This window comes from Propithecus coquereli, unplaced genomic scaffold (genome assembly GCF_000956105.1).
Source record: "Propithecus coquereli isolate 6110/MARCELLA unplaced genomic scaffold, Pcoq_1.0 Scaffold115, whole genome shotgun sequence".
Lineage (NCBI taxonomy): Eukaryota > Metazoa > Chordata > Mammalia > Primates > Indriidae > Propithecus > Propithecus coquereli.
In genome coordinates this window covers 5,818,095-5,841,692 of record NW_012135525.1, presented here as the reverse complement: position 1 = coordinate 5,841,692, position 23,598 = coordinate 5,818,095, and the positions used below count along the sequence as shown (strand labels likewise).

At 38.7% G+C, this 23,598-nt stretch overlaps 1 protein-coding gene across 1 annotated transcript in view; it reads left to right on the top strand.

The window, feature by feature from the left end:
* The window catches only part of BICC1 (BicC family RNA binding protein 1), a 273,849-nt gene that overhangs the window by 140,905 nt on the left and 109,346 nt on the right, over positions 1–23,598 (top strand). The window contains exon 3 of the mRNA XM_012657443.1: positions 8,937–9,006. Coding sequence (XP_012512897.1) covers positions 8,937–9,006 — 70 coding nt within the window. The remainder of the gene's footprint in view (positions 1–8,936; positions 9,007–23,598) is intronic.

Genomic DNA, 23,598 nt, shown 5'->3' with positions numbered 1-23,598 from the left:
TGCTAGGATTACAGGCGTGAGCCACTGTACCTGGGACTTCTGACTGGGAGAATAGAGGAGTTTTCATTGTGGAGGGCACATTTAAACTGGGTTTTTGACTGATAAATAGGGGTTCTCCAAACTCTTAAATTAATTAGCTAAGCTTGCCTCTAGTGTGGCCCAGTTTGAAACTCTTGTCACTAATTCTCAGTGGAGCCTGAAAGGTAGTCCTCACTTTGTGTGACACTCTGAGGACATTAAAGTGACCGTGAAAGCTGAAACTGTGCAAAACACTCCTAGTAATCAATGGGAAAATTTAATGATCTTCATCCTTTAAGAATTTGTGTCAAAATATTAAAAATTTCTCTTACTGTAGGTCATAAATGTATAGGAAAATGGAAAACACGGTAAAACTAATATTTATTCAGCACACTGTATTTACATGTTAGAAACATTGAGAATTAACATGTTTTATTTCTTTGTAAAAACAGCTTGTCAAGAATAGCTTGAACAGTGCTGGCTTTCTTATTGTTGTATAATTTACAATAAGGAGCAAACATCTTTTCTGTGCCTTGGGGAGTTCTCATACTCAGGAGTCTGGATCAGCTTCCAGCTTTTCATCCTGCGTGCTTTCAAAGTTGTGAAATATCTCCCAGAGTTTCTTTAATGTGAAGATGGTTGCCGGCATCACTTCCTATGGGAGATCCATCTTTTCTGTCACAACTGCTTCCTTGTTCATGTCAATAAAGGTGTCTGCACTAAGTTGCTCTGGCTGCACACCCGGAGTCTCTTGAACACCAACAGTGTCAACATTCCCATAATAAGCTATTTCTTCGATTCTCATTGGCTTCTGATTTGAACTTCATTTTCAGTATCGTCACTGTTTGTTTCTTTGGTGCACTTTCACTTTTGTTGGCCAGTGTCCCCTTTCGATTTACCTGTTTTTTGTAAAATGCCACTTGGTTGTATCACTGGGAGTCAAGGAGTCGTCACAGCTACTTGCTTTGCTGCCTGTGCAGAACCGAGGAACAGACATGCAGTGAGCAGTCACCAGAAGACTTCAGAAGAGTAGCGTGGATCATCTGGGCGCTGGTCCCGATGAGCACCTGTTGTTTACATTGTGGTTAATGGACTGAAGAGCTGGCAGTGAAATTTGTGTTTGATGCAACAACTCTCGGTTTGTATACTGTGGTGGTAATGTAATGTAAACTGGCATTGTTGAGGGATTGGTGTTTTCTAACCAAGCCGTGGGCACTAAAATTCATGCACATCGGAACTCTGTAAAGCGAGACTGTTTGTATGGACATTGTGAGTGGATTTGTGCTGCCCTTTGTTGGGAGTTCAGTAACTGTTACTCCAGCCACTTTATGCCCTTATAGGCCCTAGTCACTGTGACAACCAAAATGCTTCCCACATTTTCTGTATGTTTGGGAGTGGAGGTGGGGATTCTTCTTGAGTTTGAGAGCCATTCTGGCCGTTTCCACATTAGTAAAGCAGGAAGTGTTGAAGGTAGCCACTCTGCTGCTGCTATACTACGTCAGCATTCGTAGCAGAGTTCTGGGAGTTGGAGCTTTCTGAGTGGCCTTCTGGTAAGGATGTGGTGTCTGCCACTTCCCTCATAAGCTAGGTGAGGTAGAAAGAGTCCCCCACTGCCAACAAGGAGTCATGTGACCTAGACTCTAGCTGGACTTTGCACATCTCTCTCTGCCACTCAGCCCCTTTGAATCCTAATTTCCTCAGCTGTACGATAGGTTTCACGGATCTGATTGACAAGATTATTGGGCGGCATAAATGGGAAACGTGTATGAGTATTAGGTGAATGTGAGGAATGGCTGTGATGATGATGAACAGCTGAATCATTGGGAGGCCTTTCTTGGATTACAATGAAATATAACAGAACCCTCTAATGTCTCAGCAAAACAAACATCCTCAGCTTTTCGACGCCCCCTTGTGTGAGAAGTTCACTACTTTCCCATCTCCACATAGTTGGCTCTTTTCTCACTTAGCTCCCTTCATGGTGAAATGCAGCACATTGACTCTCAATCCATTATTAGTACCTGAAGTAACTTTAACCAGCCTCCTCCATGACGATAGACCTTAGTTCTCTATTGATATAAGGGAAACAGCACAAATGAGTTAGAAACAGGCTGCAGATGGCTCCCAGCTGGTAGCCATTTTAAATGATGACTTTAAATGTTCAGTTAGAGAGTTCAGCGTTATTTTCCAGGTCCAAGAATAAATATTTCAAGTAAAGTCAGTGTAAATATTGTCTTGGGTTGATCTGAGATGCTGATTAATTTACCTGTGAATTTTTTTAACTTTACGTCTGGATTGAAGAATTTGGTGAAATAAGCATGTTAGAATGTTGCTGGTTTGGCAAAGGTTTTCTTCATCTGTAAGATATTATCTTGTAATTGCTGCAAACCTGAAAAATGTATAGTTTAGTGAACATTGGTAGATATGTTCTCTTTCCACATGGTACACTAATCTGGAATTTGTTGGAGATGAAATAAATCTATTACGACTTGAGCGTTGAAGAAATATAAATGGAAATTATTTTTTATCATGGATGAAACTACTTGTAGAATTTGATTAGGTTTTACTGTTCTTTAGCAATTTATTTTTAGGACAGTGAACTTATTTAAATGATTTAGCGTATATCTCTAAATTTTTTTCAATAGCTGACAGACTTTCTTCTAATTAAAAAAAATTTTCAAATTCAAGCTTCTGTAAACATTACTCTCCCTTCCCTGCATGCCCCACAGAAACTAAAACCAAAACAGGAACATACAGTTTCATGTTTTTTAGGTACCTTCTTAATATGGAAAAAGTAGTGCTATTAGTGTTGAATCAGGGAACATCACTCCCTGTTTATGAAATTTAAATATGAGTAGAAAGTTAAGATGACTATTTAGCTACCAAAGCTGTTACATATCCATAGCATGCTATCTTCATCAGGTTTTTCACGATTAAAAAATAACTTTATAGATGAACTATAAACATATATATTCTTATATGAATAATCTTAATTTTAACTGCTTCATATATTTTAAAATTGATTTCTTAGTGCAAATCCTTTTGTTCCTATAAATATTATTCATCAAATCTGATATTAGCATTAGAATGAGGTTACATTTCAGTTATTAATCCCCTGTAAGAATGAGCACAGTAAGTCTAACAACAGAAATTTTTTTTTTTAACAACAGAAATTTAAAAGAGTTATTTATTCAGATGGTTATATTTTTATATGGACTCCTCTAAAATCTTCCCTTTTCTCATGACATATAGGATTGCAGTCTATTATAAGAGAGCATATTTAAAAACCTAGCAGAGATTGGTAGAATTGACAAAAGATTTTTGTCAATGGAGATGTCCAGAAGTTGAAACTGACTTACTTGAAATAGAAGAAACATATAGCAGCTGGAATTATGAATTAGAACAAAAATCTTTAAAATTCTTAAGGTGTGATTTAATATTTGTAGAAAATTATTCAAATCAGTTGTTCTTAGAGCTTTGTTTTGATTTCATGAAGGTGGAAACAGGGACAATAATAAGACTTTTTGAAAAGCTGGAATTCACTTTAGGATTTTTTTTTTCCTCAGAAGATAGTCATTTTCTTCTGAAAGGTTTTGTGGCTTTGTGGCTTTTTTGGCATTCCTTAGTTTAACTGACACCGTGATATTTATAGTTTTATTTCTGTAAGGAAGTGCTAATCATTTTAAACATGTTTCCCAACTTTCAGGTCAAATTTCAAACACCAAGGGGTATCAACGTGTTATTTTGGGTAGGGGAGGTAGTCAGAATTAGCCACTTAATCAAGTTATTCCTTTTTTTTTTTTTTTTTTGAGACAGAGTCTCACTCTGTTACCAAGGCTAGAGTGCCGTGGCATCAGCCTAGCTCACAGCAACCTCAAACTCCTGGGCTCAAGCAATCCTCCTGCCTCAGCCTCCCGGGTAGCTGGGACTACAGGCATGCGCCACCATGCCCGGCTAATTTTTTCTGTATATTTTTAGTTTTCCAGCCAATTTCTTTCTATTTTTAGTAAAGACGGGGTCTCGCTCTTGCTCAGGCTGGTCTTGAACTCCTGAGCTCAAATGATCTGCCCGCGTCGGCCTCCCAGAGTGCTAGGATTACAGGCGTGAGCCACCGCACCCGGCCTCAAGTTATTCCTTGAAGGCAAACTAAACATCTTGGATAACATATTGACTTACTTCAGAATTAAGGCATGTGATGGGATTCTGGGAAATGATTTCCTTATCAGGTTTTTGGGGAATTAATTGGATTGTGAGAAATGTATGATATCCTCCTGAAAAAGTGTCAATGTCTCCGTCCATTGTAGGATCTATAAAACGTGTCCCTAGCTCCATGATGTTTTTAAAAATGTCACTTTAGTGTTTGTAGAAAATGATTGAAAATCAATAGTTTATTCTTGGAGCTTTGGTTTTGTGAAGGTGCAAACAAGGATCATAAGATTTTTTTTTTTAAAAAAACAAAAAACAACTAGCTGGAACTCATTTTAGAATTTTTTTTTTTTTTTTCTGAAACAGAAGATCATCATTTTTCTTCTCAGAGTTTTTTGTGGCTTCTTTGATTTCAGCCACATTTTCCTGAACTCACCTTTTCCGGTTCCCCTATTTACCTGCCTTGATGAACATTTAGGACGCTTTTTCGCATAGCTTGTGATACAGAACCTCTGCCTTGCTTACTGCCATAATTCCTGCCTTTCTACTCCTTGCCCCCACCCCTGTGCCTTCCCGGGGCATGCTCGTCAGCCCCCAGCTACAGTAGCCTAGCTCCAGTCCTGGAGTTCCTGGGCCAACCTCCACCCACACCACCCCCTGCGGAGAACTCCGCTTCCCCCTCCTGGTCATGGAATGCCTCACCCTGCTGCTAAAGCACATTAATAGTGTGCAGTGTCAAAGCCGTAGCAACCAATGTGGCGTCATTGTAGATGATGGTTGCGAAAGGTTCAGTGATAACTTCCTAAGAGGGATTTTGACTTCCTGAAAGTGAAGTAAGTATGGCCCCTTATCATGTGTAATCATTCATCCGGCCAGAGTGTATTTGTAATGTCAGCCAAACACAGGTACTTGGTGGCTTCCTGTGGTCCCCGCTCCCAGGCCATGTACTGGTACCGGTCTGTTGGTATGTGGCTTGTTAGGGACTGAGCCTTCCATGAAACTTAGGAACACTGGGGAGGTGCACCGCCCCCCTCACCCCCAGAGCACACAGCAGGAGGTGAGCAGTGATCACAGCCTGAGCTCCGCCTCCACCTCCCTCCCACCCCCACCCCCAGGCCCCCACCCCGTCGAAAAATTCTCTTCCATGAAACTGGTGCCAAAAAGGTTGGGGACTGCTGACTTCAGTTTGTGTCATGTCTTCAAGTCTGTCTGGAGCATGTTTGTATGCACAGCCCTAGGGCAGTGGAGGTATGAAATGTATTCCCTGTCCTGGATGCATGAGGCAAAACCTTGAAGGCCCTCAGCCATGCTGAATCACCCTCAGTCCCTCTATGGTACCTGCTCCCTTTCTTCCTTCTAGACCCTTCCATGTGCCCTCCTCTTCTGCCTGGAATGCTTTCTTCACCTTTTCTTTGGCTACCCAGCTTGTTCTCCTCCCTAAGGTCATGTATAAACATTTGTAAGCATTTCCTTGAGGGTAACTTTCCTTGACTGCCCATGACCAGGTTAGGATCCCCTCTATATGATCTCACATTGCCCTGCCCCACTCTGGAACTTGGCACACAGTTCCATGGTGGTGATTAACCTGGGTTACTCGCCTTCTCCCTTGTTAGGCCCTGAGCTCCTGGGGGATAGGCACCATGTTGCTTGCTCTTGTATTGCTAGTGTGTAGGACAATGCCTGCCTGACTGAAAGTAATCAATATTGTAGAAAATACGAGGGCTAATATTATCAAGCATTATGTGCCATGCTCTGTGCTTGGGGTTTTCCCATGTGTTTTCTCATTAAGTCCTCACAACAATTTCGAGAGTAGATATAATTAATTTTACAGAGGAGGAAAGCGATATTGATAGAAGTTCAGTAATTTGCTCAGCACAACACAGCTAGAAGGGTCAGAGCTGGTACTTAACTCCAGTGTACCTGCTCTTAATGGCCAGCTTACACACAATGATGAACAAATAAAGCGTGTCTGTGAAGGCATCCATCCAGAGCTCTGTATGGGGCTGGCAGCCTCATGAATGACCTGGGCAGCTGGCGTTGGCTGGCCACAAATGGTGCTCAAGGGAGTCACTTCTTTTCTAGTTACATAGGAAAGGTCAGCTTCAGATGCTAAATTCTAATTTCTAGTAATTAGTTTTCTCTAAAAGGTTTGGCATTTCCTGGGACTCAGAACTTTAGAGATCATGTGGTATAGTAAACAGAACTCTGGTTTTATTAGAGTTAGGGATACTAGGTCACCTCTGTTCCCATTACAGACAGTGTCGATGTGGGTAGGTTGAGAGTGAGTCCTCATGAGCCACCACTTCTCTGCACAACAGAGACGTGGGGTTGTCGTGGGGGTTGGAGGGAGTAGGTGTGAAGTAGACATTCCAGTGTGATGGTTGTTACCTACTGGTCTTAGGCTATTTTCTCTGGCATATTATTTCCTATCATGGAGCACCTATTGGTGTTTAATAAAAGAAGATCATATGCAGGGTGATCTCTGGGAAATTCTGCTAATGATTGAGATTTCAGAAAGCTATTTCTTCTACCCATATATTAACAGGGGTGCTTCGCTATTATAGTATCATACTATGGCACCTGACATCATTTACTGGATTAAATGGCCAAATTATTCAATTCAGAAAAAGAAAAGCATGCAGATTATTTCTTTACCACCTCCCTACCCAACAGTATTATAGTAAGATCTTATTTTTCTATTTTATCTCTTAAGGAATCTTAACCAACTTAGAGGAAAATTCTGAATCTTGTTATATCCAGGGCTTGCTGTGTGCAGGGAAGAGAGCTGTCTATTTTCTGAAGACAGAATATAAACAAGGAAACACAGAAAAGAGGAGGATTTCTGATTGTGCTAAGGATTAGGAGGGAAATAAAGGCAGTGAGGTGGGAAGAATAATTGTGGCTGGGGTGGTGTGAGAGTGGAAAGGGACTGCGACTTGGACGAGGTGGCGGCTAAAGTCTGAGCATGAGGGGCTGGGACAGGAAGGTCTGCGGAAGAGAGCAGAGAACGCAAGGGACCTGAAAGGGGATGCTTTTTGGGTGTGTTTTTGGGGTGGCCAGCATGGTGGCTGGTACAGAGGGAGTTGAGAAGGATAGTATTTTATTTTTTATTTTTTAACCTGGGTTTGGAATTAACTAATTAAACTAACGGTGCAAACAACTAAACATGTTAACAAGGACAGGCATGAGAGGAGAGGAGGCAGGGGCTGGGTCCTGTAGGGTTGAAGTCACAAGCTCACCTGCCTTTGGGGCCAGACCAGTACCTTGACTTAGTGAAGACAGTGTGGCCTTAATTTTGTTGCTTAATTTCTTATAGAGACATGAGTGTAGAGGATATTTCTCTAAGTAGAACATCAAATGTCACGATAAGTGGAAAGTAGGCAGCACAAACACGATGATTATGATGGCAAGTGTCCTTTGACCTCAGAGTCAAAGACACAGTAGGGACTGGGAGCAGCCAGAGCTTGCTGGCCCTGACTCAAGGGGGCAGCTGCACCTTGGTACAAGCCAAATGTTGCCATGTGGGAATGTGGCTTCCATGTGCTAAATCTGCCAAGTTTTCCAGAGAACCAGAAATCTGAATTTTTATGTGAAATTCCCAGATTTAAAAATGTTGGCTCAAGCTTGAAAAATCCTTATGATGAATAGACAAAATGCGTCTGTGGGCTGCCAGTCTGAAACATCTGGTGAAAGCCCTTTATGCTGTGACAAAGGGGGTTCAATGAAGTATGATGCATGTGAACCATTTGTCCTTGTGCCAGTACCTAGCCCATGCAGAGGAGAAAGGCACTTGTCATTAATGGCACTGTTAATGTGTTCAGTTGTCTTCACCATTAATTTATTTAGTTAACTCTAAATCCTTATTAAAGATAAATATTATCCTCCTCTAATTCAAGTGATTAAATGAATGAATGGTAGTTGCTGTTGTTTGCCTATTAAGTTGTTTAGTTGTTTGCTCTATTAGTTTGGTTAATTCTGTATTCATGTTACAGTAGTAAACATTAATCTAGTATAATTCACATGATAAAATCAACGAGAAACAAAGGATGTGTATTTGGGAGTACTTACTCTTCTCTAGTGCCCACTTCCGTTGCAGTCCTTGCTTCCCTCACTTGGTCTTGTGCTTCGGCTCATTTGGGTCTCAAGATCTCCTGGCTGGTGTTAGCTGCATGTGAAAAGGGGAAGAACTGGGGCAAAAATGCCATTCTGGACGATGCAGAGGGTGACGGGGAAGGCAGCCTTACGACACGATGTCGTGTTTAGAGGCTTTTCATCAGTTTTAATGAAATACAAATGTGCCCAAAGCAACTTATTTTTTTCCCAGGGGGGAAAAAGCCCTTCTCATTTAGTATGGCCTAACTCGTGCAGTTTTATATTACAAGAATCAAGTTTGGTGTGTTGCAATCCATTGGCAATTGTCTTGGGGAATTTTATTCAGTGCAAGCATCTCTGACAGTTCTGGCATCAGGTTGGGTTAATTACTTGTTCATGTACTTTTTGGTCTCTTGTCTCTATGTTAAGATTCTACAGCATTGTGGAGAGGAACACTGGGAGTAACAAAATATACTTGAATAATTCTAATAGATTAAAGGCTTTTAAAAACGTCTCTTTTTTTCCCCCAAGGTTTTTTTTTTTTTTTGCATAGTTTTACAATGAGATCATTTTGTGTCAACACCAAGCTAGAAACTTGAAAATAAGCTTCTTTGTGTATGAAAAACCTTATCTGTAAATACAATTCTTAATTGAGTCAATATTTTTCTCAATTTTTGTTACAGATCATGGAAGAAACAAATACGCAGATTGCTTGGCCATCAAAATTGAAGATCGGAGCCAAATCCAAGAAAGGTAAATTGTGTGAGAGAGAGAAATTGGTGGTTTTGATAACTGAGGTTAAAGAATTACTGCACGTTTGTGGGAGAAAAAAGCCAACCTTTATTCTTATCCCTTTTGTCCCAAAATATTTTTTAAATGGCAGTGTTTCAAGAAGATTATCATAATTAAAAACAGTATACAATTTTTTTTACCCAACAACAGAAAAATATTTTTAAGTATGAATAGTATAGTAGAAATATTATTATAAAAGATATCATAGCAACCTATAATTTGTAGGATGCCCATTTGGTCGATATCCATGAGTCGTGGTCACTCTCCCCGTGTAAGAATGCGTTTTCAACACATAAATTCCCATTGTTTGCACTTCAGAGTTCTTTTTTATGTACCACACAGATTTAATAGCTGCTTCCTCCCACCCCCAATGTGGTTTGAACCTTAGATTTCCTTTCTCGAGAGCTTTCTTCTTCTCTTCATCTATCGGACAGCAAGGACCCACTAGATTCCTCTTTCAGGCTGAGTATTTCCCTTGTCTGGGCTTTTCTGTCTTTGCTACCCAATTACTACCCAATGCATGGATGGTTGGAAATGGAAGTATAGACCCCCTTAGTGTTTTTCCAACATTACATAGTATTTTCAAATGTGGCCTGCCACTGTATATTTTTATGGATAGTTTTTTCTTTTTAAAGTGTGACCTTAGTCTCAACAAACTTTGTTGTGTATATTTCACTGAGTGCAGATGCATGTAGTCATCAGAGGATAATGACAAATACCATCAAACAATTCAAAATAATTGCAAGCTGAGCATTATTTGTCATGTCTGGCTTTTTGGTTCTTGCTGTTCAGTTTCGTATTTGCTGCTCTTTTTCTCTATGACTTTTATTGCTAAATGATAATACTACATATCATTTCTCAATTGCCTCTCTTCTTTCAGTCCAAATTGCCTTCTTTTAATCTTGTTGTATTAGTTACTCATCATGTGGGATATAAATTATTTTACAGTTATTTTTTGAGTGTTGTTAACTGGACTTTGATTGGCTGGCATTCCTACAGAAATTCCAGTCTTGTTACCTTAATATTCGTGATCACAGTAGCAAGGAATTGGGAACTTAAGTGCAAACAATAATAAGACACGGTGAATTTCCAAGTGTAATTCTGTATCTTTGTATAAACTTCACATTTGCCAAGTGATATAGAATATGTTCTTAATTAATCATCAGTAATTTTTGTGGTATGTTGGGATGTTTTATACTCATCATGCAGAAGAAGAAGCTTCTATTAGAGGGTTATCTGCCTATTTGTTTGCAGCCATTTAAAAATCCCTGGCCAACTACTTGGGTAAATTGGAAATTTAACATAAACTGGATCCTCTTTCCCTTTGGAAAGGTATTTTTACGTAAAGAATGAAATGAACTTCATTACTAGCCTAATAAAGATGTAATTTAATCAGTCTCCAAAGAAAACCCCCCAGGGAAACATAAATATTAAAACAATTCCAGATAATTTTGGATGGCTTATTCTCTTGCAGTATCCATGTGACAGTTTTTCCCCCATTTATCATGAGAAACTGAGAATTGATTAATTTGTTATTCAAAAATCTGGTTACAACTTTAGAGATTTTAGAAAATATGAAAGTGAATAGATTGGTTTTCCATCATTGACACACTTAACCCATTCAGAATGGCCAACTATATTGCACGTTTTGATTATTCATTTTGCTTTGGAAGTAAGAATATTTCAACAATACATTTGAGGACATTTGGCATAATTTCCACATGGTTAAAGTTAATCTTTGGAATTGTGCCTAAGAATTGATTCCGTCAGGCCTGAGTCTACAGTCCTCATTTTAATTTTTATTATTTATGAAGTGCTGTGAACGTACACAGTATTGTATGATGAGTAGAATGCACCAGAAGAGAATGAGGAAGAGAGAGAGAATCAAAAGTGTGCCTCAGAATTTACTGTTCAGAATTTACTTGAGTTGTTCTTATTAAACACACAGCTGCTGAATTAGTTCTTGGCTAACATCCCTGGTATGTATATACTTATATTATTTTTAAAACGGTTCAATTCAGAGATGAAGTTTGTTTGATTATAATTTGTATTTAATAAAAGTAAAATAAAAATGGCAGGAGGAATTTTAGAAGGTAATTATTTGCTCTTTCATCTGATGTGGCAATTCCTCCCTGCCCCGGAGCCCGTTGCAGAGGAGAGAATTGTCAGTCTTTACTTTAACCCTTCTTCATTTCAGACGATTATTATTAAAGAGACTAAAGAATATGAATGTATTTAGGGATCCCTGGCATGTTTTGGATGATTATTAAATTCTAAATCCCATGGTGATGTGAAAGTTTGGAATATATAGATAATCCCCAGACTGCCATGGGTTTGTGTTATATTTCACTTTCTAGCTTTTAAAACACATATAGGCTAAATATTTGATCCTAGACAAACATTTTTCATGGCCACTGTTATCACAGTCTGCTCCTTTCTTTACCCTATTGGAATTTAGTCCTGTGTTTCTCAATTAGCCTCCAGTAGCTCTGTCCAGATTTTTTTTTTTAAGTCATTAATCCTTTATCAGAGCATCTGTGTGAGTGGTTGTCTGGCTCCCTTGGTTGAATGCTGGTAGGAAGCTGCCTGGCAGAAAGGCAGACAGCCAACAGCCTGAATTTGCCATCAGTTTGAAAATTCAGATTCTTCTGTAGAAATTCTGGCTCAATAGTTCTAAGGATGGGACTGGGATCTCCATGTATTTAACAAGTTCCACTGGTTGTTTTAATGGTCACACTGAGTTTGGGAAACACACATCTCCCCATCTGACATGGAAATGTCATGACTTACTGAGAATATGGTGTGTTCTGAAGGCAATGGATGATGACCACTATGGAAAAACAGGCAGGGTCCTTCAATGGTCACTCCTAGGTAATGTCCCTTGTGGCATACACAGAACTACACTTTTATGGGTGCATTAATTTAACATTTCTGTTGTCTTTGCAGCCAATTAACATAGTGATGATAACCTCATTGTCCTGTGCCTGGCTACATATAAGCTCGGGTAAAAGACCATTTAGTGATTCTCCTCTCTCTTTCCCCTTCCTCCTCTCTTTCCCACCTTCTCACTTCCATCTCACTCCCCTTCTATTCCCCTTTTAACCATATTCTACATAGAGTATATTTGGGGGAAAAGTAGTAGAGATATTTTCATTTATGCAGAGCATTTTAGGGAAGTACATGTTTTGTGATATAAACTGAGGCATTATAGACTTTTTAAAAAATCCGTAGAGTATTTGAAATTATTAGAAAGTTGAATCATCATTAGAGCCAGAAAAAACTAAGAATTTAAGGTTCAGTATAATAGACATTTAAATAGGTGACTGTAGGATTGTCTTCATGGGGATCATGATTAAGAAAAAGCAATGCTTGTTATTTCTTCTGTATACCATAAACTTATTTTGCATGGAAGAAAAATCAAACTGTTTTCCAACTCTTGGGAGTCAGAATACTAGAACAGTCTGCTTTACATAGAAAAATTTGAGGTTCATGCCTGTGAAACCAGCATATGAGGATTAAGGTGTTTAATGCTATACAACTTTACTAACAGAATAATTTCAGGCACTCATTAAAATTTTGCATATGCTGTTCTGAATCACAGCCTATTTTTAAATAAATGCAGCACCATTCAAGTACAGAGAGCATTTTGAACAAGTTTGATTGTTTTGCCAAATAGAAATCCTGCCAGGCCTGCCTTAACAGATAGATAAAAGTGATTTGTAATAAGAATTTATCACATTGGTATGATTATGCTGTGAGCTCCACAATGCTAAATGAGTTTTTTCTCTTAAGTAAGGTAAATACTTTTCACACAATCTTCTTTTTGTTCTTGATTTGTTTATCTCTTGCTTTTTAGATTGGCAAAGGTAAATGTGGGTAAAGACTGTTTAAAGTTTTTATGCCAAATTCCAAATAAATAAGGTCAGCAGTAATGAGGCTTTATGGCAGAGTTATGATCTCTACAAGTGTTCCTCCTCTGACAACTTAGGATACTCCAGAGCTAGCAGGAATGAAAGGTACTGACTGAATTGCCTGATGTATCTTGGTTTGGAGGCAATTTGGCATGAAGTTTGACCATTCTCTTCCTTCCGAAATTAATAAGAGAATCATCAGAATTCCATAAGGTTTTATTATTTTTGGTTGTATTCCATCAGAACAAGCAGACATCTCATAGAAAATCTTAGCATGAGAAAAATTGTAGAGTGTTCATGTTATTTTTTTCAGGGGAAAATGTTTTGTTGAGTACACTTATACTTTGGTTGAGTGTTCATGGTGAACTGGTTAGTTGAGGACTTTATTGTACCTGTGCTCAAAAGGCCAAGGGCAGAGAAAAGGCATGGCATGGCCTGCTGGACCAAAGTGTTTCCAATGGTGGATTGCGACCTGTGTGTGTCAAAAGTTACTTTAGTGGATAACAACCAGCAGTAAAATACCCCAACTGTTTTAGAAAAGAAAACAAGAGTGTAAGAGTATTGCTTTTTTATTAAATTATTTTTAATTGACACATAATTTACATATTTATGTGGTACAGTATGATATTTCAATACATGGATAAACATGTAATGATCAAAGCAGAGTAATGAGCATATCCATCACCTCAAACATTTATCATTCCTCTGTGTTGGGAACATTCAAAATATTCTAGCTATTTGTAAATATACAATAAATTATTAACTATAGTCACCCTACAATGCTATAGAACACTAGAACTTATTCTTCCTATCTAGCTGTAATTTTGTGTCTGTAACCTACCTCTCCCTGTCCACCTCCACCCCTCAGCCTCTAGTAACCCTTGTTCTACTCTCTACTTCTGCAAGATCAACTTTTTTATCTTCCACATATGAGTGAGAACTTGTGGTATTTCTCTTTCTGTGCCTGGCTTGTTTCAGTAAGGGTACTGTTTAATGAAACTTTCAGTTATATATGTGTCTGTCTGTCTGTATACAGACGTACGCAAATAGATTAGTAGGTTGTGATGTAAAATGGGTGACAAGGAACGGTTGAAAGGTTGTAGAAAACTGCTAGGTGGTCAGCTCTCCAAAGGGTAAAGAGCACATGGATCTTACAAATTACTGCATCCCTGGTATGTAACCAGTACATAGTTGGCACTCTATCAGTATTTGTAGATTGTCTGAGCCCTCAGTGCAATCATGGTACTAGTGAAACCACTAATACAGATGGGAATGTATATCATTAATGTGTTTTCTGTAGAAAAAAGATTTAGAATCATGACCTTTACACGTGAGCGGCAATCACTGTTATGAAAAATATTGACTAATGATGTCTTTTCTATAGACCCCTTAAGTGAAGGAATGTGGAGCATGATTGTGACTAAACCTTCTTTTAGTGGTTCTGAGTAGTCCTAATGAGGGGAGTGGAAGGAAATTTAGGGAAAAGGACCTGATCATTATTATTCATGGAGTACAGGAGTGACTGAAACTCTGGTGCTGTTCTTAGGAGGCTTCTAAATGAGACTGAACAAGACACCGCCTCCTCATTGACCCCCAGACCAGAGCTGTTTTGGTTGTGGTTATTTGAATTAGTATTTGGTTACATAATTGAATTATCAGTAGTAATATTGGGTTCTACCATGTATTGAAACCTATTGGGGCCAGGCCCTGTGCTAAATATTTTACATATATAACCTTAAATCTTATTTAATTACCAGAGCAACCCTATGAGTTAAGTGGTAGTATTCTCGTTTTCCAGATGAAAAAATGAAAGTATGTGAAGGTGGAATAACTTGCCCATGGTTTTACAGTCAGGGAGTAGCAGACTCAAAACTTGGATTCAAGTCTGTTTACAGAGCCCCAAGTCCTAATCACTGTACTCGAATACCTTTTCACACCCATACGTAAGTGAAAAAATACCTTTCCTAGTGCCTTTCCTTATTCCATGGGGTTGTATGTTGTAGTATACCTTCAGTGACCATTGCCAAGTATAGCTCATTATAATCAGCCCAATTTCATAATGTCTCAGTCCTTGAAAATTACAGAGATTTGAAGGTAGGCTAAGGTTAGCACATCTTATAGTTAACACCTCTTTTTTCAGGGGGAATTAGATTTCACAGTTTAAAAACGTGAAACCACTCATAGCTATGTACATGCTGAAAAAGTACTTGCCTTGAATTTTAACTTGATATTTCATGTCATGTGTTATTTCCTTAAGCAGAGACTTTTTGATTTGTCATTAAGCTAAATAACTTCTAAAAGATTAATTTGGAAGAAAAATAATCTTGGGATATTATAAATTGCCTGGAGGGATTTCGTTGTTGGGTTTTTTAATTTTTATTTATTTTTTATTTTTATTTTTATTTCTTTTTTGAGACAGAGTCTCACTCTGTTGCCCGGGCTAGAGTGCCGTGGCGTCAGCTTAGCTCACAGCAACCTCAGACTCCTGGGCTCAAGCGATCCTCCTGCCTCAGCCTTAGGCATGCGCCACCACGCCCGGCTAATTTTTTTTTTTTATATATATATTTTCAGTTGTCCAATTAATTTCTTTCTATTTTTAGTAGAGATGGGGTCTCTCTCTTGCTCAGGCTGGTCTCGAACTCCTGAGCTCAAACAATCTGCCCACCTTGGCCTCCCAGAGTGCTAGGATTACAGGTTTGAGCCACTGCGCCCAGCCAGGTTTTCTATTATTTTTTTTTGCTTTAAATCTTTGAAAGTAATATTTATGTCCTGCTCAAGGAGCCTTGTATTTCTTCTGGGCAGAAAAATTTTGTACTTAACATTTTTGTATATATTATCAAGATCATCACTTAGTGAATGCTGTTTGGGGGCAAGAGTAGGAAATCATCAAAAGAGCTGAAGGAGTTGTGTGCAGGATACTCATAGTCGCTATGGTTCCAGAGAGCAGGGTCTAACTAGGACCTCTCAGAGGAGGACAGAGACCTGGGCCATTTCTAGTTCTTAAAGCTCCCAGTATACTTACACAATAAAAGCTTAAAAACAGGAATGCATATTTTAAATATTTGTCAGTGCATCTCTTTCTATATAAATAACCTTATTTGTAGGTAGTGCTAAACATGCACATTTTACATCCTTTCTGAACACGTGTGCTCTCACACACAGACATAACACACATACCATTTTGCAGGTGAGACAATTCACATCTGGTGAGTCATTATCAAGACAGAGGACCTGAGCTTGGGTTCATTTTTTGATCTCCATCTGGTTCTCCTTCTCTTCCGAAGGCCCTAAGTATGAGCTTGTTTGTTTATCTTATAACTGCTGCCAACTAGCTGTTCTTTGCAATCTTTTCCTCTCTCTCCTATACCAGGGCCAGAGAGGAAGATGGCCTTAGTTTTTTAGTTATCCTCTTGAACCTGAAATAAGCAAATATATCTGTTAATTTTTAGAAGTGATATTTTTCATTAACTTAGTAAGGAAACAAATTTGGAGTGGAATAGAGAAGTGAGAAAGTAAATGGAAAAGTGAAAGCATCAGCAGAAAGAGAAGACAAGCTAGAGACGGGGAAAAAATATTTGCAAAAGACACATATGATCAAGGCCAGTTGCCCAAAATACGCAAAGAACTCTTAAAATTCATCAATAAGAAAATGAACAACTCAATTAAAAAGTGGGCCAAAGATCTTAATAGATGCTTCACCAAAGAATATATAAAGATGGCAAATAAGTACATGAAAAGATGCTCAACATCATATAGCATTAGAGAATTGCTAATGAGAACAAGAAACTACTACATACCTATTAAAATGGGCTAAAATCCAGAACACTTGACAACACCAAATGCTGACATAGATGTGGAGCAGTAGGAACTCTCATTCATTGTTGGTGAGAATGCAAAATGGTACAGCTACTTTGGAAGACAATTTGGCAGTTTCTTACAAAACTAAACATTCTCCTGCCATATGATCCAGCAGTCACACTCCTTGGTATTTACTTACCCAAAGGAGTTGAAAACTTATGTCTACACAAAAACCTGTACATAGATACTCATAGAAGTTTTATTCTTCATTACCAAAACTTGCAAATAACCAAGATGTCCTTCAATAGGTGAATGGATAAATGCGGTTCACACACATAATATTATTCAGTGCTAGACAGAAAGGAGCTATCAAGCTATGAGAAGACATGGAGGAAGCTTAAATGTACCTTACTAAGTGAAAGAAGCCAATCTGAAAAGGCTGCATACTGTATGATTTCAACTATATGACATTCTAAAAAAAAGCAAAACTATGGAGACAATAAAAAGATCAGTGGTTACCAGGGATTTAGGGGAAGGGATAAATAGACAAAGCACAGAGGATTCTTAAGGCAGTGAAACTACTCTGTATGATCTATAATGGTGGATACATGTCATTACGCACTTGTCAAAGCCCGTGGAACAGGTTTTGAAGTTGATGAGATGTTGACAGAGGGGAGGCTGTGCCTGTGTGTAGAGAGGAGCATATGGGAACTCTCTGTATTTTCCACTCAATTTTGCTCTGAGCCTGGAACTGCTCTAAAAAATTAAGTCTGTATTTTAAGAAATTCTCAGATACTGCCACAACACTTTCATCAGCATTTGAAAGTGTATTATATGTAAATATCATGTTATATGATCAATAACTCCATGATGTATATGTTTAAAAGTACCATGAAATCTCTTAAGAAATGAAAATATTGTTAAATTTTAAAAAAGTGAGAAAAATGGCTACATTAAACAGTGAAAGACACCAGTAGATGACTGGCTCAGGTCTTACCACCTGTCTCTGAATGCTGCTATCTCCTTCCGTGGGATGGCTCCTTCTCCCTCAGTCTTCTTGTTTACTGAACAGATTGTTTTATGTCTCCCTGCCTTTACTGAGGAAAATGTCATCCCAGGGTGTCTGCCATTTGCAGTTCTTCTCTCTGTTAAACTCTGTGAGGAGGAAGGGAGAAAATATTTATTTACATGCTTTGCAATGGGCATTGTGCTAGGTTCGTTCCTTGTGTTTTCTCTTTTAATCTTTGCAATAACCCACATGAACGGCTGTTATTATCCCCATTATATGTATTAATAACTGATGCCGAGAGATGATAAAACTTGTTGAAGGTCATGGAGTTTTAAGTGATGCAGTTAGGATGTCAATCTTGATTTCAAAGTTCAAGATACAGTGTTTTCCTCCACTCTGTAAGCATGCACATTGGTGCTAATAATGGGTGTTTGGTCACCCAAACCATGAACACTTAGCACATTTGTTTAAGAAAACCGGGGCTTAAAATATGTTTCTTAAGTATCTTCTTCAAGAAGAAAGACAATCTTGGGTAACTTCTTACCTGGATGTTAGAAGCTTGCTGGATATCTGTCTTTTTAAAAATTCCAACCTAGATTTATTTTTATCATTCTTGTGCTTTTCACTCTCTTCCTTTGCTTTTCTTCTGTTTTGAGATCCACTAATGGTTTTGCTAGGATTTATGTACTTTTATCTGCAGTGGTGGTTCTCAACTTCGGATGATTTTTGTCCCTCAGGGAACGTTTGGCAATGTCTGGAGACATTTTTCATTGTCACAGCTGGGAGGGCTGCTACTGGCATCTGGTGGGTAGAGGCCAGGGATGCTGCCCTGCATCCTGCCCTTCACAGAACAGCCCCATAACAAGGAATTATCCAGCACAAGATGTCAGTAGTTGGAGGTTGAGAAATACTGAGCTGGAGGAGTGAGCTTAGTGTCAGGAGTCGCCTGTCTGCACAGCACTGGATTCCCATGAGATCGTTTCACGCAGCCTGGTGCATCCTCATTTAACTGACTTTGTTTTTGCAGCATTAGCATCAGGGTTGTTTATGTTAGTGTCTACCAAAGAAAGAACATATCATGGAACAAAATTGGTGAACTGACACAATTTCAGTAAAAGAGATATAACATGGTAGGATGATAGGTCTACAGATTTTAAAAGCCAGTTTGCACTCCATTTGGAATTATATAGTTTAATCATGTGACTTAAATGGTTTTGTTTATTCCTCGTATTTCACCAGTGTTTTACTTGATGCTTGTAGCTTCAGTGCTGGGGGACAGACCTGCTGCCCTCCTGGTTCTTGCTGCCTTTGTCTTCTATTCCTCTCTGCTGGAATGTGTAGTTGTGATGATAACTGTGACAGTTCCTAAGGTTTCTGACCATATTGGAAGACAACGATGGTGCTATAAGCTCCTATCTTGGCCCAGAGGTGGGCACCAAATTTTAGGTGGTTTCCTAAAATTTGGTGGTTAGGGTGGTTTCCCTAACCTTGTGTGGCTTTTTCCCCGGTTTTCCTCTGCTCTGTCAGTCATACCATGGCCGCACAGAATTAAGTGACATCTGTCAGGCCTGTCAGTAGCAATTAAATTATTTTCATAAAGGCTTTTTGCAGTTACAGGCATTACTGAGCTACCTTGTGGCATTTCTCATTAGCTAAAGAAAAATCACAGTGGCTCCTTCCTTTCTTCCAGTGTCCTTTTTGTGCCATTAAAGTATGGTGTGTGGCTTATTATGGTTTTACACAAACCTGGATACTAACAGACATTTTTATCAAAAGATATTAGAGAGATTTCAGGAATGAGGCATTACATTTCCTGTATATCTCATTGCCAGAAATTACTCTTAAAGCAAAATAAGTCCTGCCTGAAATGAAAATAAAATGAGAGCACAGCATATACATGGTTTTGGCTGTTCAGTCTGTGCAAATAGTTATGTATTATTACTTTATGAAAATGGGCTCATTCTACATAAACATTTCTGCAATTGGATTTTTCCTCTTAAAAAATGGAAAGACATCTTTTGTACAAACAAATAATAATGCCAGTGTTTTTTAGCTGTATGAAATGTCATTGTATGTATGTAGGGTATGGCTATATAATAATTTAACAAGTCTGTTTTGATGGACATTGAATTGTTGTCTCTTTGTTCTACAATGAATTTCAAATTTGTCTACTTTCGCATGTTTTTAGGTTGCATAAATTCTTACAAGTATTACAGAATTTTAGACCACAGGATATGAGTAACTTTAATATTTTTTAGGATTGTCACTTTGTCCTTCCAAGTGACTGTTGAACTACTACTAGTCAGGGACTGGATTCTGGAAAGAGAAACAGCTATTCCCTCCCCTCTTTGCCAACACTGTGCTTTCCCATACTCAGCCATCTAAACAGTGAGAAAAATCATGTTGTAATGTGTACTTCCTTAATAGAAAGGTTGAGCATTTTTCATCTGTTTATGGAACACTTATTTATATCTCTCTGTGAATTGTTTGTCCTTGCTTTTGTTAGTTTATTCATATTCCTTCCCCATTCTAGTGGGTCGTTGTCTTAGTTCATTTGGGCTACTATGACAAAATACCTTAGACTGGGTAATTGATAAACAACAGAAGTTTGTTGGTCACAGTTCTGGAGGCTGGGAAGTCCAAGATCAAAGTGCCAGCAGATTTAGTGTATCCCGAGGGCCTGTTCTTCATAGATGGCACCTTCTACGTGTCCTCACATGGTGGAAGGGGTGAACAAGCTTCCTTAAGTCTCTTTTATAAGGATGCTAATCCTATTCGTGAGGGTGGAGACCTCATGACCTAATCACCTCCCAAAGGCTCCACCTCTTAATACCATTACCTGTGGGTGTAGGTTTCAACATTTGAATTTGAGGGGGACACAAACATTCAGACCATAACAGTTCATATTTTTTTCTGATGAAATAGATATATATTTTTTTATGGAGACAGGGTCTCACTGTGTTGCCCAGGCTGAAGTGCAGTGGCTATTCCCAGGTGCCATCATAGCTCACTGCAGCCTCGAACTCATGACCTTAAGCAATTCTCCTGCCTCAGCTTCCTGAGTAGCTGGGAACATAGGTGTGTACCACTAAGCCTGGCTTGAGATAGATTTTTAAATTCCACTTGGAAGTTTAAGATTACTTTCATTTCTCTCTAATTTTGTTACCCAAACTCTTAATTTCTCACCATTAATACTCATTTACAAGTAATTTATGGATTATATTTCTATTTCAAACTAGAAAGAAATGAATTGACCTTAAATAGTAATAATGTGTTAATTTTTGAAGCATTGTAGAAAAATACGTATTAACTTTTAGGACATTTAGATTTCCAAGATGAATTATCTAAAGATTCGGTCTTCAATAGTAATAGCATGAAAGTGTGTGTGTGTGAGTGTGTGGGTGTGTGTGCACGTTTGGCAAAGTATAGGAATTATTTACAATATACAATAGTCATTGAATTCCTGAGTTTTCCTGGTGTAACAGAAAGAAGACGCTATAGAAAAAAAGACATTCTACAATAAAGACATCTGCACTTGAATGTTTATAGCAGCACAATTCACAATTGCAAAGATGTAGAAACAACCCAAGTGCCCATTAATACATGAGCGGATTAATAAAATGTGGTATATGTATACCATGGAATACTACTCAACCACAAAAAACAATGGTTAACTAGCACCTCTTGTGTTATCCTGGATGGAGCTGGAACCCATTCTCCTGAGTGAAGTATCACAAGAATGGGAAAAACAAGCACCATATATACTCACCATCAAATTGATACTAATGGATCAACCCTTATGTGCACGTATGGAAGTAACATTCATTGGGTGTTGGGCAGGGGGGAGCAGGGGGATGGGTAAATTCACACCTAATGGGTGCGGTGCGCACTGTCTGGGGGATGGGCACACTTGTAGCTCTGACTCGGGTGGTACAAAGGCAATATATGTAACCTAAATGTACCCACATAATATTCTGAAATAAAGAAGACCCTGTAAGTTGTCTTTATTTCCATGTATTGGGCTTTGGTTTCCTATTTTAGTGGGAAAGAATTCTGACTTTTTTTCAATCCCTCATATTCAAGGGAAGGATGTACAACTTAAATGTTATTTTTAATTGACTAGCATTCCATTTCTACTCTGTCTGTTTCTAGAGTAAGATTCATAAGTACAAGTGTTTAGTTTTGGGTATAATTGATTTTCTCTTCAACATTCAGTTCACTTAACTAAGAACAAAACTACCTTCTTAAAATACATACTTGAAATATTTTTGAGTAAAGTTTTTTTCAGCAACATTGTCTTATGTTTTGTACCCCAACCCGTGAAGCCAGTTCACACCTTTACCTATGCTGTGTCTGCTGTGGAAAGACATCCTCCACGCTCCTTTTTCCAACTGGTCGACTCCTGGCCATCCTTCCACATCCATTTCAGGTGACACGTCTTCCTGGAAAAGCTTCACCCACGCCTCCAGATGGGGTTTGATACTCTATTTCCTGCGTTAACTCAGTACCTTATACACATTTACATTTGGGCAGTTTGCACGCTTACATTGCATCAGCCTAGACGTTGTCCTTTTCTTCTGGATTTTGAGCTCATGGACCTGTGTCAAAGACCAATATTTCTTATTCCCGTCCATGTACACGGTCCCTGCCAGAAAGTTGGAATGATAAATTATGAGTCAAAGTTTACATTATCATTAGGTTTAGGATAAATTTGAAATTAATTCAACAATGATTTAAGTTATTCTGGTATCTTTTGAATAATTTTTGAGAAAGTGAAAAATGGCCCTGGCAGCTGACAGCGAGGCCGCAATGTTCCCAACTGAACATAAATACCTCTCGCAGAATATAAATAATCAGACAAGGCTACTTCTTGAGTGTGTCTGAAACGAGACTGAGACAAGGACACTGTCCAACTACAGAAAGAATTAAACATCCCTCTCTTCTGACTGACATGAGTGATTGTGGCTTCTTTACCAATGATGACTCCAACTCAGCTTTAATCTTCTGCCTTCTAGATTAAATTTGCCAAGATAATCAATGAATTGCCCCTGCTTCCTGACAGCTCCCAATGCAAGCCTGGCCTCTACTTTCTTAAACCCTTCTTGAACTCACCCCAAACAAAGCCAAATTGTGTACTAAACACCCACTGTTTTCTTCTTAAGATCCCTCCATTCCTTTGTCTTGCTGCAGTAACCTAAAGAAAGCTCAGTTTATTTACCGCAGGTGTGTTCCTGGTCGTCTTTGGTTAGTGGGCACTATAGTCAGTGTTGGAGGAATTTAAGAAAGAAACATTGATCTCAGTCTCTGCCCTTTGGATACCTAAGAGTTTGGCTGGAGATTCCTGCCCTACTCACTTTAAACAGACCTTTAAAAATGGCATTGTTTTGCCATCAAGACTAGAGTAGTTCAGACGAGGAAGAGAACAGTGCAAGCCACAGCTGAGGAAAATATTCCTTAGGTGTTCATAGTTCCTAGTGTGGATCTTAGAGGGGTGGGGTATTCTGTGTGGGAAAGGCTTAAAGCTGGGAAGGATCATTGTGTGTTGTAGGAAGAGATGAGGCTGTTTTATGAAAGGCAAAGTATTAGAAGAATTGGTGCAATAAAGTTGGACAGGTAGAGCAGATCCATGAGGGCCAGTGACCTTGTGAGGACTCATCCATCCCGTAGAGAGTGGAAGGCCTGGGATCAGGGTAGTCACAGGAGATGATAATTATAGTAAGAAGCGGGTAGAAGATTGGAAGATGAGTATAGTAAATCATTTGCTGATGGGGGATCAGAGAGATTCTTTGAAAGATGAATCCACTACACCTGGTGACTTGATAAAAGCAAGGAATT